The 17,842-nt window shown below is 32.4% G+C and overlaps 1 protein-coding gene across 1 annotated transcript in view; it reads right to left on the bottom strand.

Annotated features, from left to right (window-relative positions):
• Positions 1–2,586: 2,586 nt before the first annotated feature.
• The window catches only part of TECRL (trans-2,3-enoyl-CoA reductase like), a 115,301-nt gene continuing 100,045 nt past the window's right edge, over positions 2,587–17,842 (bottom strand). Inside the window, exon 12 of the mRNA XM_072775216.1 lies at positions 2,587–3,582. Coding sequence (XP_072631317.1) covers positions 3,515–3,582 — 68 coding nt within the window. The 3' untranslated portion in view covers positions 2,587–3,514. The remainder of the gene's footprint in view (positions 3,583–17,842) is intronic.

The following is a 17,842-nucleotide window of genomic DNA, read 5'->3' on the forward strand; positions in this document are numbered from 1 at the left end:
CTAACTATTGTGAAAATGTCGATTTCTTTCTTCAAACCTGTAAATTTTTGCTACTTATATTTTGTTACCTGAGACATAAATGTCTATGATTATTATAGCTTTTTAATGTATTTAACTTTTTATTAATGCTTGTTTTTTCCCTTGTATAATCTTTTTTAATTTAAAGTATATTTGTATTATATTAGTGTAGCCATGCCTGTTCCCTTTTGGTGACTATTGCATGGAATATCTTTTCCAACCTTTACTTTCAACCTATTTGCCTCTTAAGATCTAAAGTGCATCACTAGTAGGCAGCATGTAGTTGGCTCAGGTTTTTTTTATCTATTCTGCCAATTGGTCTTTTGATTAGAAAGTTAAATCCTGTTATAATAAAACTGATTTACTGATAAGAAGGAGTTCATTCTTGTCATTTTTCTATTTTCTATATGCCTTATAGCTTATATTGTCCCTAATTTCCTGCATTTCTCTCTTTCGTGTTAAGCTGATATTTTATAGTGAAACGTTTTAAATTTCCTCTTATTTCTTTTTTGTGAATATTCTATAACTATTTCCATCTCAGTTGCTATGAGAATTACTTATACCAACTTAATTGCAATAATATAAAAACTGCTCATTTAAAGCTCTTTTCCCACTTTCTTTTGGTTATTGATGTCACAAAATTGTATCTTTGCACATTGTGTGTCTGAAATCATAAAGTTATGCTTTAATGCATTAATCTCTTAAATTATTTAGAACATAAAATGAGCAGTCGAAACAAAGAAAAGTTAAAAAATACTAGTTTTTACACTAATAATTTTGAAATGTATTAGTCTCTTAAATCATGTATAAAACAGAAAAAAATGGAGTTATAGGCTATTGTTATAATAGTGCTAGCTTTTATAATTGCTCATGTATTTATTTTTACTGAGATTTTAATTTCTTTATATCGCTTTTAGTTACTGTCCAGTGTCCTTTCATCACAATCTGCAGAAAAACTTTTATAATTTCTTTCAGGGCAAGTGTAGTGATAACAAACACTTTCAACTTTTCTTTACCTAGGAATGCCTTCACCTCTCCATCATTTTTGAAGGACACTTTTGCCAGATATATGATTTTTGATATTTTTTTTCTTGTAGTCCTTTGAATATATTACCCACTGCCTCTGGTTTACCTAGTTGCTGATGAGATCTACCGATAATATCACAGATTTTTATTTTTATTTTTATTTTTATTTTATTTTATTGTATTATTTTATTTTATTTTATATTTTATTATTTTATTTTATTTATTTTATTTTATTTTATTTGAGAAAGAAAGAGAGAAAACATAAACAGGAGGAGAGGCAAGGAAGAACTAGGAAGCCCAATGTGGCTAGATACCAAGACCCTGGGATCATAACCTGAGCTAAGTCAGATGCTTAACCAATTGAGCCACCCAGGTGCCCCTAAAGCATCATCTTTTGTATACAATGAGACACTTCTCTTGTGCTGCTTTAAAGATTCTCTCCTTGTCTTTCTACATCTTGATTATAATGTGTCTTGGTATAAGTCTCTTTGAAGTTATCCCACATGGAATTCATTGAGCTTCTTGGATGTTCACATTCAGATTTTTTATCATATTTTTAAATTAAGTTGACATTAAATGGCACTCCTATTCAAATGCACTTCTTTGTTAATTTGTAAGACTAAATACATTTTCATTTATTTCTTAAAAATATTCTCTTGATTTTTAAAAGTATTTCTGGGGATCCCTGGGTGGCGCAGCGGTTTAGTGCCTGCCTTTGACCCAGGGCGCGATCCTGGAGACCCGGGATCGAATCCCACGTCGGGCTCCCAGTGCATGGAGCCTGCTTCTCCCTCTGCCTGTGTCTCTGCCTCTCTCTCTCTCTCTCTCTCTCTCTCTCTCTCTGTGACTATCATAAATAAATAAAAAAAAATAAAAGTAAATAAATAAAAGTGTTTCTGTCCTTCAGAGAAGCCACATAATTCAGTGAGCTAGAGGGAGAACTAATTAGTTCTAATGCGCTCATTTTGCCAACAAAGCTATTTGTCAATTCTATCTTTACATTTCCATCATCATCCCTTAGGAAAAAATAATCAACCAACACTTTCATGTAATGGAAGAGTCAGAAAGAATCAGGGAAAAAACACAACTCAACTAAAGTTCTAAAAATGAAATATGTTAATACTGAAAATATATAAATATCCACATTTTCATATAATTTCTCAATTCTGTATCACTACTTTTTGAAGCTAAATGTTGAATTGGCAAATACATTGGCTCAATGGTTGAGCATCTGCCTTCGGCTCAGGGAGTGATCCCATGGTCCGGGATCTAGTCCCTCGTGGGGCTCCTTGTGGAGAGCCTGCTTCTACCTCTGCCTGTGTCTCTGCTTCTCGCTCTCTCTCTCTCATTTTCTGTCTCTCATGAATAGATAAAATCTTTAAAAAAATAAAAAGCTAATTTAATATTTAATGCTAATTTGAATATGAATTTAATATGTGTTAGATTTAGTATTTATGTATGTTTCTAAATAGCAGTACCTAAAGGATGTAATATTTTACAGTAGCTTTATAGTCAAATGACACCCTTATGAGGACTACAAGATAATTATAAGATATATTTATTGGAGTAAATTAGCATGGGTATGTTTCATAGAAGATGAAACTAAGTTATACACAGGCAGGTTAATCTACATTTTGACAGATATTGAATGAAAACAGTAGATATTATCTTGATTCCAGTAAATTGTTTATATCACTGACTTATGTTCTTTAATTTGGACTTTATTTGAATAGTTCTTTGTCAGAATTATTTATTCTGTTATTACATGTTTTGCATCCTATGGCAATTACCTTTGATGTGTATACAAAGGAAACTAGAGCCTACAATTGGTTTTAGGCTTTAAGCAGTAAGAAAATAATGTTAAAAATTATATATTTATGTTTGCTTATTTGTGATTTACCTAAGTATTTAATTATTTTGAATCTACCAAATTTCAAATAATATTTTTAAAAAGATAATAATTCAATGATGGTACTAGATACATAATGCTGCATCATAAGAATATCAGTAGGGGTGTAAAAAGTCATCCTGAGTTAAAATTGAATTGTTATTAACAACCTTTAACAAGTGACTTGAAATATATCAGCAAATCACATGAAGCAAGCATACTGAAACAATAACTAAAAGCTACATTCTTCTATATCATATTATTCCAGTTGAAGAGGCATTATTATTTTTTTGTTATATATGAGAAATCTACCTTTACTTAGCTAATTTAATTTTGTCTTTAAATAGTCATTTTTATTACTTTCTTTTAAAGTCTGTGCCTTTTTATCTCTTCTCACAGAATTGTTTAAAGAATCAATATTTGTAAATAGCTAGAGCCAGACTTACTGCAGGTAAGTTTTAGAGGTTATTTACTTCTGATATTGACAAACAAAGGAACAGAAGGTTGAAATTCACATTTGAGAACATGGAGAACAAAGCCTATTAGTCAAACATTTCTTGAGTAACCACTCCATACGTTGTGCTAGAGTTTAGAGTTTAGAGCGAGGTGAAAATCAGACAGTCCCTGTTCTGAAAGATATTCTCTAGTACCTGAAAGAAATATTTTGATAAGATTAATATATATTTTGCAATCATAATAATAAACTAGTAAAGCCAACATTTATTTATAATGGACCAGAAATTGGGGTAAACTCATTACTTTGCTATGATTTAAGCATTGTTCTCCTCATTATACCAAAACCTAAAAATCCTAGTCTTATTGATATAGGAACGAGTTAGGGGCAGATGGGGCTAGGCAGGGAAAGATCAAGGAAAGGGCCAAAATCAGGCTCCCAGAAATCTGTGGGCTCCAATGAGCCCCATGAACACCAAATGGCCCCAGAGTCAAGCTCCTACCCATCCCAATAAAACAAAGATAAGACAGAAAAAATAGGTAAAAAAATAAACCTGGCTCCCTAGCTCCAAAACTTTAGGGAGTATCCCCCTTGTAGAAGTAATTGTAGAAACTTACCAGACCACAAAGAAATATGTAATTAAGGTGTTATCAATAGTCCCTGCTCAAACCAAGACTGCACAAGAATCCTAAGGCCATAGGCTCCCTGGCGAGGTTCTCAATAAATGACTGCCTGTTAAAGCTCTCAGCGGCAACCCTCCTGGGACTCCTCTGACTTCTGAGAGCTTTCTCTGTATCTCTGCTTAATAAACTTCTATTGTTTTGCTCACTCTGTTGTCCATGAGATTCATTCTTCAACTCTGTGAGACAAGAACCGAGCTCTCCTGTATCATTATTAAATATCATACATTTAATAAATATAAGACCATAATTTGAAGCCTTGTCTGACTAACTCTATTTCTGTGACTTTACAAAAACAAATAAAGCGGTATATATACATGATATAGGGGAATAGAGAAGGAAAATATAAAACTTACTGGAAGAGGGAAGTTTTGGAAAGGAATTTGTAGAGATGATAAACTTTGGGTTAGGTCTTGGGTATTGCAAAGAGTTGGGATGAAACTTTATAAGCAGATACTTAGAAATATTATATTATGATCAAGGAAGTATAAGTGATTGTTGTAGCTGAGTGGCAACTTGAAATACCTATGACCTGATTATGGAGAAATCTATATACCGAAGTAACTAGCTTGCATATATATTTGAAAGTTGCTAAAAGTAGATCTTAAATGTTCTCACCTTACACACCCACAAACTTATTATGGGAGATGACAAATGATTAATCTTATTCTGATAATCATTTTGCAACATATATGTATATTCAATCACCATACTGTATACTGAAAACTTACACAATGTTATATGTCAATATCCCAATAATGTTTGGGAAACATAATCCAAAAATCAAAATCAAACCAAAACAAAACTGACCAGCTTGGTCTTAATTCTCATATTGAGAGAGATTCACTTAATGGATTTCAATAAGGGAGAGACATATCCAAATAAACATGTGATATATGTCACTTTATCCATTTTGTTGGAAAAGTGTATATTGACTAGGAGTGGTCTTAATAATGTCACAGAACATGAACATTAACAACCACAAAATACGGAGATAACAACAATTTATATCATGTATTTAAGAAATAAGTTTAAATATACATTTTAAGCCAATAATATATACCTTCTATGAAAACATTGATTCCAACCCTACTAATTTTTGACAGTGTGATTGTGAACAAATTATCCTATATATCATAGAGTCTCATTGTCAGCACTATTCATATTTTTTTTATTTTTTTATTTTTTTATTTTTTATTTTTTTTTCATATTTTTAAGTGGGTAATTTTCAGTGTGTGTATGTGTATGTATGTATGAGGGGAGGGGTAGTTGGAAGAGTGTATCCTGCATACCATAGGGTGTTCAGTGTTATTTCTGGCTTCCACTGTCTAAATGTAGTAACCTTCTAGTTGTGACTACCAAAAATGTTCCCGAATATTGCAGAATATTTCCTGGAGAACTAAGTCGATTCTGGTTATAAGCCACTGCTTTCTACTCCCTCTAAACTAAATGTCTTCAGCAATAATATGGAGATCTTATACAAAAATAGATGGTTGGGAATATTAAATTAAAATATGTAGTTCCTGATTGTCATTTAATGCTAATATTTATATTATGTTTTCTTTATAATGTATGTTAATATATAGAGGTGGTTTGTTTTCTTCGTGAAATATGTGTAAATTGTGTATATATATTTCACAAAGTGTTACTTCATTAATTATATTAATGATTAATTAATTATATTTCTCTCTACTTGTCAAAAAAAGAAATTAGGGACAAAGGAAGTTGTGATTATGTTAGATTCTTTGGGGATATGGAAGATGCAGAAGACATGATAAACTAAGGTCGGTAAGTACAACTCCATATTTTGAGATAATGTAGAAAACAAAGCTCCAAGAGGAAACAGTAATATTTCCTATACAATTTGAAACCATTGAATGGATTCTCTTAAAATACAAAGAAGAAATTACATGAATTTCCATTCATATAATTAATGTAAATAAATCATAAATGTAAGGGTACTTTTTATAACCATAATTGAACAAATAATCAGAGAAGTAAGAGGGATCAAAAGATGTTAAGAAGATAGAGGGTTATCTAGTTCTCTACTTGATGCAAGTAAAACTCCACATTATTGCTTTCACATCATAATACCACATTGGGAGCTAGAATTTCTACATAGGAATTTTGAGGGGGTATATTCAGTTTACAACATTCAGCCTGGATAAAAATTATTAAAATTAGGCGTGCTTTGAAAATTTCTTGTTTTATATACCTAATTTACACTTAATATTTTAGATAGTCTCAATTTTATAGCATGAATGTTTTATTAATAAAACTCATTGTTGATTATATCTATATAATATTTATGAATTCTAAGTATTATATATGTGTAGTTATAATATTTTTTCAAAGATGCTAATTCAAAATTAAAAAAATAAGAAACTTTAGAGATAAAGAAATTCATTGTTTCTTAGAGTAAAATACCAATTCTTTCTGAGTTTGGAGCCCTAAATCAGTTACAAACATGAACAAAACATGGACCTATTACACACATGAGTACACATACACATATATCAACTTATTTTTATATGCTAAAATGTTGGGTATTTTTTTAATTAATGAGTCCACATAGTAGACAAATTGATCTTTGCAGAATATGGAGAATGTTTTAGGAAGTCCCTGGCTCAGTAGAATGTTATGTAATTAATTAGCAGCCACTGCATATAGGCTCTGTGGCCTAAAGATCACTGAATGCTTGAATTCCCAATTGAGCTCAAAAATGATATTAAAAGCTAATTTTTAATTTTCAGTTGCAAACTATCTTGTAGAATTTAGCATGTTTTGTGACTTATGTCCTAGACTCATTGGAATAAAACAATAGCAAACTAAAATACATACATATATTTTTAATTTTAATAATCAAATTATTTATATGAATTAATATTAAATAGGTTCATGCTCCTTCATAGTTTTGAGCTGCAATCTTTCAGAGACTTTAGGGATGGATTAGGATTTTTAATCCTCTTTCCTGTAAGAATTACAAATTTATCAATTCTCTCCTTAAAAGAAAAAAAAAAAAACTAAACACAAGATCAAGCACTTCACACATATAAGTAACAAACTCAATCATAAACCCACTTTGTTGTCGATGAAGAGAAAAACAATCTTGTCAGTTTTATTTGGTCAAATTTTATCCCTTTACTCATGTTGATTTGATTCTTTACTTTGAAGTTCATGTTGTTATTTAGGAAAAGCCTTTTGTTCTACTGTTTTATCATTTGGAATATTTAATGCAATTCTTAGTAAATTTTCTTTTCTAAAAATCATTTTTTAATTCTATGTATACTTCAGAAATTCCTCTACTTCATCAATTATTTTGTTCTAACTGAATGGTCTCACCACACTGTGTAACTTTTCATCATACTCTAAAGAAGGTAAAATGGGTTCTGTGGGGGATCCCTGGTTGGCTCAGCGGTTTAGATCCTGCCTTCAGCCCAGGGCACAATCCTGGAGTCCTGGGATCAAGTTCCACATTGGGGTGTGATCCTGGAGTCCTGGGATCAAATCCCACATTGGGCTCCCTGCATGGAGCCTGCTTCTCCCTCTGCCTGTGTCTCTGCCTCTCTCTCTCTCTTTCTGTTTCTCACGAATAAACAAATAGAATCTTTAAAAAAAAGAAATGGCCTTTGTGTTCTCTCTCATTTTTATTGGGAAAACCAATAGAGATTAGGATTATAATTTTATCTAGATACCAAAAAATTAAGACATGTTTTCCTATTTTACCTCCATCATTGTGTAAAGCATAAATTACTGTGATATTGAATAGGTAAAGTGAGCCTCATAAATATTTACCAAAATAGACCCATGTTTTAAAATGCTTAAATTTTGAACTTGTAGAAGATGGCTTTGCAAATGTTTGAATGCATCATAAGAGCAATAGCATTTCCTAATAAATTAGAATTTTTTTCAGTAATACATACAAATTTTCACACATGCAAATAAGCCAATGTTAATTGCTTATAATATATATTAATAATATATTATGGAGTTTTAAATATGCATAGAACTAAAATTCATAAAAGTCTAGTAGTTTATATAAAATGTTCATAAACTGCAATATTCACATTTTTTCAAGTTTACAAGAATTTACCAAATTAGACCATATGCTGTGTGTATAACAAAGTCTCAAAAAATTTCAAAAATGAAAAGTGTAAAAGAATCATTTAGAGTATATTTTCTGATCACATGGAATTAAGCTAGATTAAACAAAACATCTGGAAAAGAACCCCAGATTCTTAGAGACTAAAAGCTTACTTTCAAATAATTCATGAGTCAAATAAGAAAAACATAAATAAGAATGTATTTTTACTAAAATGTAAAATAATAAATGATGTAATTTTGGAATATAGGTGTGGTTTGGTGGGATGAGGTCCAGAGTCCATGACCAAGAAATAATTCTGGAGACTCTTTGGTGCAAAATGTTGGTTTTATTAATGTATAGGGGCAAGATCCATGGGCAAGAAGAGTTGCTCCCTAGGGTTGTGAGGGGTGGGTGATTATACACTTGGAAGTTGGGTGAGGTAAATAAAAGGGAGGTTTCAAAAGTCTTTTCATGGTGAATTAGGGACAAATGGGGCTACTCAGGGCTAGGTAGGGAGCCACGGAAGCAGGCTCACAAAAGTCCCAAAAAATGCTGAGGTATAAGGAAACCAGAAATAAGGGAAAAAGCCAAACCACCCTGCCTTAGGTGTGGGCAGGGAGGATGTCTTTTTTATGACAGGCATCTGTGACCAAAAAAGAATAACCAGACCCTAAAGAAGAAGTAAGGCATTAAACATATTATCACTAGTTCTTACTCAATGATGATATCAATAGATAATGTTAAAAGATTTAGGTTCCTTGGTTGACTTCAAATAAAACACCAACCCCACAAATCTTAAGTGGCAACCCTGTTGGGACCCCTCTCACTTCTGAGAGCTTTCTCTATATCTTTGCTTAATAAACTTCTATTGCTTTACTCACTTTCTGCTGTCCACAATATTCATTCTTTTACTCCATGAGATGAGAACAAAGCTCTCCCATATCAATAGGTTAAAGAAGACTCACAGGACACTGGAGGTCTTGCCATGGACAAGCTGTTTTTCCCTCTAGCAAGCATTAACATTAAGAAGATATGAACAGAAAATTTACCAAAGAAGACCTTATACACATGGCCAACAAGCACATGAAAAAATGCTCCACATCACTTGACATCAGGGAAATACAAATCAAAACCACAATGAATTACCACCTCATACCATTGAGAATGACTAAAATTAACAAAAAGGAAACAACGAATGTTGGAGGGGATGTGGAGAAAGGGGAACCCTCTTACACTGTTGGTGGGAATGTGAACTGGTGCAGCCACTCTGGAAAAGTGTGGAAGTTCCTCAAGAAGTTAAAAATAGAACTGCCCTATGACCCACTAATTGCACTACTGGGGATTTACACAGATATACTGATGTAATGAAAGCACCCCAATGTTTGTAGCAGCAATGTCCACAATAGCCAAACCGTGGAAGGAGCCATGAAGTCCTTTGATAGAGGAATAGATAAAGAAGATGTGGTCTATATATACAATGGAATATTACTCAGCAATCAGAAAGACTGAATACCCACCATTTGCTTCAACACGGATGGAACTGGAAGGTATTATGCTGAGTGAAGTACGTCAATTGGAGAAGCACAATCATCATACAATTTCACTCATGCGTGGAATATAAGAAATAGTGAAAGAGATTATAAGGGAAAGGAGGGGAACTGAATGGGAAAAATTAGGAAGACAAATTGTGAGAGACTCCAACTCTGGGAATCAAAGGATGGAAGAAGGGTGGATGGGGGGATGGGGTAACTAGGTGATGGGCACCAAGGAGGACACTTGATGGGATGAGCAATGGGTGTTATACTCTACGTTGGAAAATTGAATTTAAGTAAAAAAAAAAAAAAAAAAAAAAGACAGTTGGGAACTTCCTGGAGGGATGTTACATATATCCCATCCAGGAGTGGGGATGGGGGTTGCAGGGTGTGAATTTGTGCTTTGTCCTCAGTTAGCCTCCAGTTTCCTCATCAATAAATGCATGACATATCAAAGCTTCAATGACACATCAAAAGCTGTGGTTAGTGGAACATTTATTATAAAATTTAAAATGTTGAAAATTATTTGAACTCCATTCTGAGGAAGCTAAAAAAAAAAAAAAAAAACTAAAGAAAATAGAAGAAAAATAATGTGATCATTACAATAGATGAAGAAATCCTTTGAGAAAACTTAATACTCCCATCGCTTAGGGGCCAAGTGCAGGTAACCCCAAGATGGGCCACTTTGACATGAACATTATTTGATTTTAAAGCAACCAAACCCCAGCAGATGTTTACCTCCCCCTTAATTGCCAGGAAGACAGCTATTCTTTTTAAATTTTATTTATTTATTCATGAGAGACACACAGAGAGAGGCAGAGACACAAGCAGAGGGAGAGGCAAGCTCCATGCAGGGAGGCCGACTTGGGACTTGATCTGGGGGCTCCAAGATCAGGCCCTGGGCTGAAGGGGCGCTAAACCACTGAGCCACCTGGGAAGACAGCTATTAACAGAGATCCCTCTTTACTTAGAAGCTTATCTACATAATAGGGCAACCTTTGTTTTCCAAACAACTCCTTTCACCTTCTTGACAATGATCTTTCTCCCCTTTGTATCCTCTGGTCCCCTACCCTTCTCCTGGGTGTATATAAGTATCATGTTGCCTGTCTTTGGATTTCCATGTCTGTGTGGATTCCCCATTTGTATGCTATTAAATTTGATTTTCTCCTGTTAATCTGTCTCATGTCAGTTTGATTCTTCATCCAGCTAGAATGACATTGAATAGTAGAAGAAATTCTTCCCCCTCAATAATCATAAACATTTAACAAACTAGATATAAAAAATATTCTATAATCTGATAAGGAATACTTATAGAAACTTTTTAATCACTGATAAAACATTGGAAATGTTTCTCTGAAGTAAAAATGAAAATTATCTATCATTTTATACAATATTGTACTGAGAATATGCATGTATACATATTTGTGTGTATATAATTATTAGAAAAAAATAATGTAAACATTTGCATGTTATATGCCTTGACAATCCAAAGTATCTCCAGAAAACCATAAGAAATAATGCAGATTAATAATAATAATGATGATGCAGCAAATTCTGAAAGGTAGTATTTAAAAAAATAAGTGGAAGATTAAAAAGATAAGATAGAATTTACAATACTGATAAAAATATTTAAGATAAATCTTTTTTTTTTTTTAAGATCTATTTATTTATGAGAGAGAGAGAGAGAGAGAGAGAGAGGCAGAGACACAAGCAGAGGGAGAAGCAGGCTCCATGCAGGGAGCCCAACACGGACTCGATCCTGGGTCTCCAGGATCAGGCCCTGGGCTGAAGACAGGGGCCAAACTCTGAGCCACCCAGGGAACCCTGCTAAGGTAAATCGAATGAAAAATGTAAAGATCTCTACATGGAAACAATTTTATTGATAGAGCATAAAGACCATCTAAATAAATTGAGAAATTGTGAATTATAAAACCCAGTATTGCAAAGATCAATTTTCCTTGAATTAATCTATAGATTCAACAAAATTCCCATTTAAATCTCAAAAGATTTTTTAATTTACAAAGTGATTCTAAAATTCAATTAAAAATGTAATGGCCCACAAATGACCAAAATAGTCTTTAAGAAGAAGAAAGGTAGGGGATCCCTGGGTGGCTCAGCGGTTTTAGCACCTGCCTTCAGCCCAGGCTGAGATCCTGGAATCTCAGGATTGAGTCCCAGGATTGAGTCCCAGGATGGAGTCCCACAACGGGCTTCCTGCATGGAGCCTGCTTCTCCCTCTGCCTGTGTCTCTGCCTCTCTGCCTTTCTCCCCACCTCCCCTGTGTCTCTCATGAATAAATTAAATCTAGAAGAAGAAGAAGAAAGAAGAAGAAGAAAAAGAAGAAGAAGAAGAAGAAGAAGAAGAAGAAGAAGAAGAAGAAGAAGAAGAAGGAGGAGGAGGAGGAGGAGGAGGAGGAGGAGGAGGAGGAGGAGGAGGAGGAGAAGGAGGAGGAGGAGGAGGAAAGTGAAGAGGTGAAGAGTTAGGACAAACATCACTGGGAAAGAAGATTAAATGAAGACAAGGTAAGATTAGTGCAAGGTTAAACCCAAAGCCAAACAAAAATAGCATAAGTCTGACCAATGACATAAAATTGTGAACCTCTAAAATAGACTTAACATATAGAGTCACTTAATTTAGAAAGGTATAAGGCAATGGACAATTATTTTCTTTATGAATAGTATTAGGACATTACCTATCTACATAATAAAAATTCTGGCCTCCATCTTACTCTGAACACAAAAAACATCAGTTCCAAATATATTGGAGATCAACTGTGGAAGATAAAATATTAAGATTTTTAGCAGAAAACATAGTTGAGCATGTTTGTGACCTTGGAGGAGGCAAAAAGCCTTTGAAAAAGACACAAAGAGCAAGAACTACAAAAAAAAATGACTATATTAATACTATATTAATGTTAACTATATTATATTACATATTAATGTTAACATTACTATTAAAATATGCTTTGAGGGACTAGAAAAGCAACTCACAGAACAAGAGAACATATTTGTTAGGTTCATAGATCCATAAAGAAATAAATGAAAGAGACAATAGAGAGTAAGTAGATGGATATAAAACAAGGAACTCACCGCTTAAATACTGAAGATTTTTCTACATATCAATAGAATAGAAAACTCAATAGCCTTTTGAGTAAAAGATAAATGGTTCCCAAGAGAGGACACCCAAATGACTACTAAGCATGCGAAAAGGTCTTAACTTCACTAGACATCAGAAAAATGCAAATTAAATACACAGTGATATATCAATACATCCCCAACCAAATGCAAAATGGAAAATACCAAGTGTTGGAAGAACTGACTGCATGATAGTCTTTATTAAAGCTGGAAAATAAGCATACCCATTTCATAGCAATTCAGCTGTTAGATATATTCTCAATAGGCCTGTGTATATATGTTTACTCAAAAAAGTACAAATATGTTCACAGCTGCACTATTTGTGATAACCTAAAGCTTGAATTTGCCCAAATGCCCATGAAAATTAAAACTGATGAAAAAAAATATCAAAAGAGATAAGGTATCACACACATAATTAGAAGAAAAATAGGCAAAAATACATACAACAACATTTATTATCCTTGTAGGATTTGAATAAAAAAAATACACAAGAGTTTTTTGCAGGTCACAAAACCTGCAAACTTAACTTGTGCTCTCAGAAGCCACAAGTTTTACTTTTAAGGAAGATAATATTTAGAAACAAGGTAGCATGAAGTGGGCAGTGGGTAGGGGTCTTCCAGGCTGCTGGTAATGTTATGTTTCTGCAACACTCTAAGTATACTTAGTTTGAAAAATTTATTTACGCTTAGAATAATGTATACTATTTGGCATATATATATGTGTGTGTGTATATATATATATATATATATATATATATATATATATATTCCAACAGAAAGTTAAAAAATATTTAATTTAAAAGAGTTCATATTATAAAATAAATTATATATGTAGAAACTTAGACATATAAAATCACCTGAAGAGTTCAATAGATGTTAAGTAGATTAGGGATTATTTGAACATATAAAATATGAGGAAATATATTTGGAAATGACACTAGAGAAAAAAATGTAGGTACCAGCCCATAACATTACCTTATATTATTTATTGCCCTGGATTTTTTTCCTTTCAATTAGAATAAAATCTAAATATTGGGATACTTGGGTTGCTCAGTTGGTTAAACTTCTCACTCTTGGTTTTGGTTCAAGTCATGATCTCAGGATCATGAGATGGAGCCCTGTGTCAGGCTACATGCTCAGTGCAGAGTCTGCTCGATATTCTTTCCCCACCTTCTCCCTCCCTCTTTTTCCTCTCCCTGCTCAGACTCTTACCCCTTCTCTCTCTCTCAAATAAATAAAATCTTTTTAAAAAATCTAAATATTATTCTCTTGGAAATTACCTTGATGCAATTTCTTTTTGTGTCTCTTCTTACACGTATTCTTATATTCTATAGCAGAATTGAATTTTTTAGAATCATACAACAAGTAATTTAACATTTAGACTGCTCTATGGGCCATGCAACACATGTCTTCAGTATTTCTCCAAACACTGTGTGCATAATTCAGTCTTTTACTAAATACATTCCATTTATACTGGATGGCTTACTGATCTTCAAGCATTCCAAGTATTTCCTGTCTCAGTGCCTTATGTATGTCAATTTCAGTCGTCTAATATATTCTCTCTGCAATCCTTCACCTTGCTAAGTACTCTGAATGTCTGATAAAAGGTCATCCATCCCCTTACAAAGTAAATTCTTGTTCACCCCATCTGCTTCATCTTACCCCTCATATTATTTTACTTTCTCATAGTACATAATTCATTTCCTTGTAATATCGATCACAGTCTAAAATTGGTTTGTCACTCACTGAATTGTTATATTCTAATATTGTACCTCAAATAGAATGCTCCAAGAAAGAAGAAATCTTATTTAACTTGTTCAGGAAAGCTCAGACCTGGTTTTTGGATAGCATATACTAATAAATAAATTTAACCAATTAGTAGAAATTATGTTATATAAAAAGTAAACATCGGTCATTTAATTCAAACGGGATTTTATGATACATGATTTTTGAGAGCAATAAGGATTGACAATGATTTGAATGGACAACAATTTTCTACAAGAATATTAGGAAAGGATATTAAAGGTTACTTACTGCAAACATCTCATTTTATAGATAGGAAACCTCATGTCTAAACAAGTAAACAAACTTCAGCCAGTGTCTGATATTTCACAATAATTCCTAAGTGACTTATTTTTTATTTCTATAAACTTCTTAAAGTAATAGTACTTGGATTTTAAAAAAATCCTTAATGGCATTATGTATCCGATTGTATTCTCTTTGGAATTAGCCAATAGATAAAGTGTAATGATTGCCTCTACTTGGAGGTTCTGTCAGAAAGTATGAGAGAGATTTTGGAAAATAAACCATCCAGTGAATGGTCAGTAAGTAGGAAATCATTAGAGCAAGAATGAATTGTAGGTAAGAATTTATCATAGAAATAACATTGATTTCCAAGGCAGTAGAATGACAAGATACATAGGAAATTATGTTTCGTGATTGCTTTGAACATTTCTTATATTTGTTGTAAATAATAAAATTTTCTAGGCACCAATCTTATAGGACATCATTTCTCAAACAAATTGTATGTAAATATGTCTTCTATATATCTTCTCAATGAAATCAACCTGGGATGATTATAGATTCATTTTTTAAAATATTTCTGAGGATTTTTTTCTCACATCTTTTAAGCACCATCATCAAGCTAAAGTTAAAATCCAAAATCTCATTTTAGCAGGAAACTTCTGCCTCTGGAAATGCTTTTATGCATTTCCTCAACCGAACCTCCTCTGAAGGAAGGCTAATTATAGGCTTCAATATGCACCTGGGTGAAAATTAACTTTTAAGCAGCCTTTAAAATAAACGGTTTTTAATTATTATCATTATGCAAAAGCTGCATAAATGCCTTTAATTGTGCTTATAAAGTAACATTTGCTATAATCACCTTTAATATCCAAGAGCAACATAAAGGTTTTCTTTTCTTTTTTATTAAAATTAAAGTAGAAAGAACCCTTATTATGGATTCACAGGTCATTTTATTTTATCTTATGAGAGCAAATGTAATTGAAATAGATCAGCTAAAAAATAATGAAATAGATCAACTGTTGAAACTTAACATGGACTGAATGCCAGTTACTTAAAATTGAACTAAAAATATCTTGAAAATATGTTTAATTACTGAAGATTAAAGGTCAATATACAAAATATTCAACTATAATGTTGAATTTTATGATTTGATTATTCTAGACATAACATTTCTACAGAGAAGATCAAACAAGCACATTAAAAAATTAGAATATGCTTCATTTATTTAAAAATTAATATAGACAAAAAATTGAGACAATATATTTTTTCTTTTAAGAAATGACAGTGCTTAAAATGGCTCTGTGCGTGTGCCTGTCTGTGTCTGTGTGAGTCAGAGAATAACTTTTGTTTCCACAAACCTTACTAAAAGACAAAATGTACTATAGGTCTATTTTTATTCAAAATTAGCCAAAACATTTTTAAAAAAACAAAACACATGCAAACAAACCAAAAACACCTATAAAATAGCAGCTTGAGGTAGACATGATGAAGGGGTGGAGAGCAGAGGCAGTATGCTGTGATAATTTGGGGTGGCATAGCAGCTGACTTAACTTTTGTTGTTTTTCTTTTGATTATTTTCCTTCACTAGCTACTTTTTATAAGGAATGTGTGAAAGATGAAGATGTGGTATTTTAAAAATACAGTTTGCAAATTTTATTTGGGATTAGAGAATGTATTATTCCAGAAAATTATTTTAAAAGTAGTTATTAGAATAATTATCAGAATAAATGAACTGTATTTTTAATATTACATGTAATACAAACCCAGAAGATTCTGATGTTAATTTATTTACTCTCATATGATTAATTGCATTCATTAAATTGAAATTTTATTGGCTACCATTCTTAAAGACTTCAAATGGAAGTTTTAAAAAACTATAGCTAGCTTAAAAAAAAAAAAAAAACTATAGCTTTGCAGGGATCATAATATTTGTTGAATTAAACAATTTGGATAGAGGCTGAAATCTGTGATTATATTTTTTGCACTCCTACCTAAGTTTATTTCTAGCCTTTGTTGGGCCTGGGGACTTTACTAGTAAAGACACAGTGAAGACACAGTTGATGAAGGGACATATGTGAGATTCATTTCCCAACCTAGTCTTTTTACTTTGCATGGTTTCAGCCTTCTAAAGACCTCTTAAACTGATTCATGTCTAGATGTGTGGAAAGGATTTATAAAACATCAAGTCAATAAATAACTCAATCTATGAAGATACCATTGGACATGAATTTATAGATCTATATATTTCTCAGAAAAAAAAAGATCTATAACAGTTAATGGTATATGTTTGGTTTTAGACTTTAGGGGTTTCTGTTTTGTTTTCATAAATGGTATGTTCTACAAAAGTGATAGAAATGAAGAGCAAATGCATTAGAAGATATTACAATAGAGAAATGGCCTGAGAGAAGATTGATCATGTGAATCAGATTCTCAGTTCCATAATTTTTGAACAGGTATTTACAGTTTAAGATAATGTTCATTCCTTTTTAGCTTTATCCGTATAGTCAAGTGAATAAAAAAAAAATAAAAACATAAAGAAACCTTAATAATGTCTTTAGATGTTTTAAATCAGAAAGTAGAAAACATTTGGAGAACTTATGTATTACTTTGGAAAGTTCATGAAAATATAACAGCATTCTATTTTTATGTTGTTTTTATTAATCATGAAGGGCTGGTAGGCAGTACTATATTGCTATGTCAGTTAATGGAGAAGAAATACTGATTTTACATGTTTCCATTTGCCAAATATAGTAATAAAAGACACAGTCATTGTGTCCCTACAGAACGTTTTTTCTTTTCAGTTTTTCTTCAAGTAAACTTATCTGTTTAAATATCTTATTTGTAGAGTATCTTGTTTGCTGAGGCATCATATCCACTTACCTTTGAAAAGACTTTAGGAACAACAATGTGACTGCTGAGTACTGATTTACATAGAATAATTATTATTCTTGTCCGTTAAGGACAAATTCTATGGCCTGTTTTGAAATCCTAGGATAATAAAA

The sequence above is a fragment of the Canis lupus genome, chromosome 14 (assembly GCF_048164855.1).
Source record: "Canis lupus baileyi chromosome 14, mCanLup2.hap1, whole genome shotgun sequence".
NCBI lineage: Eukaryota > Metazoa > Chordata > Mammalia > Carnivora > Canidae > Canis > Canis lupus.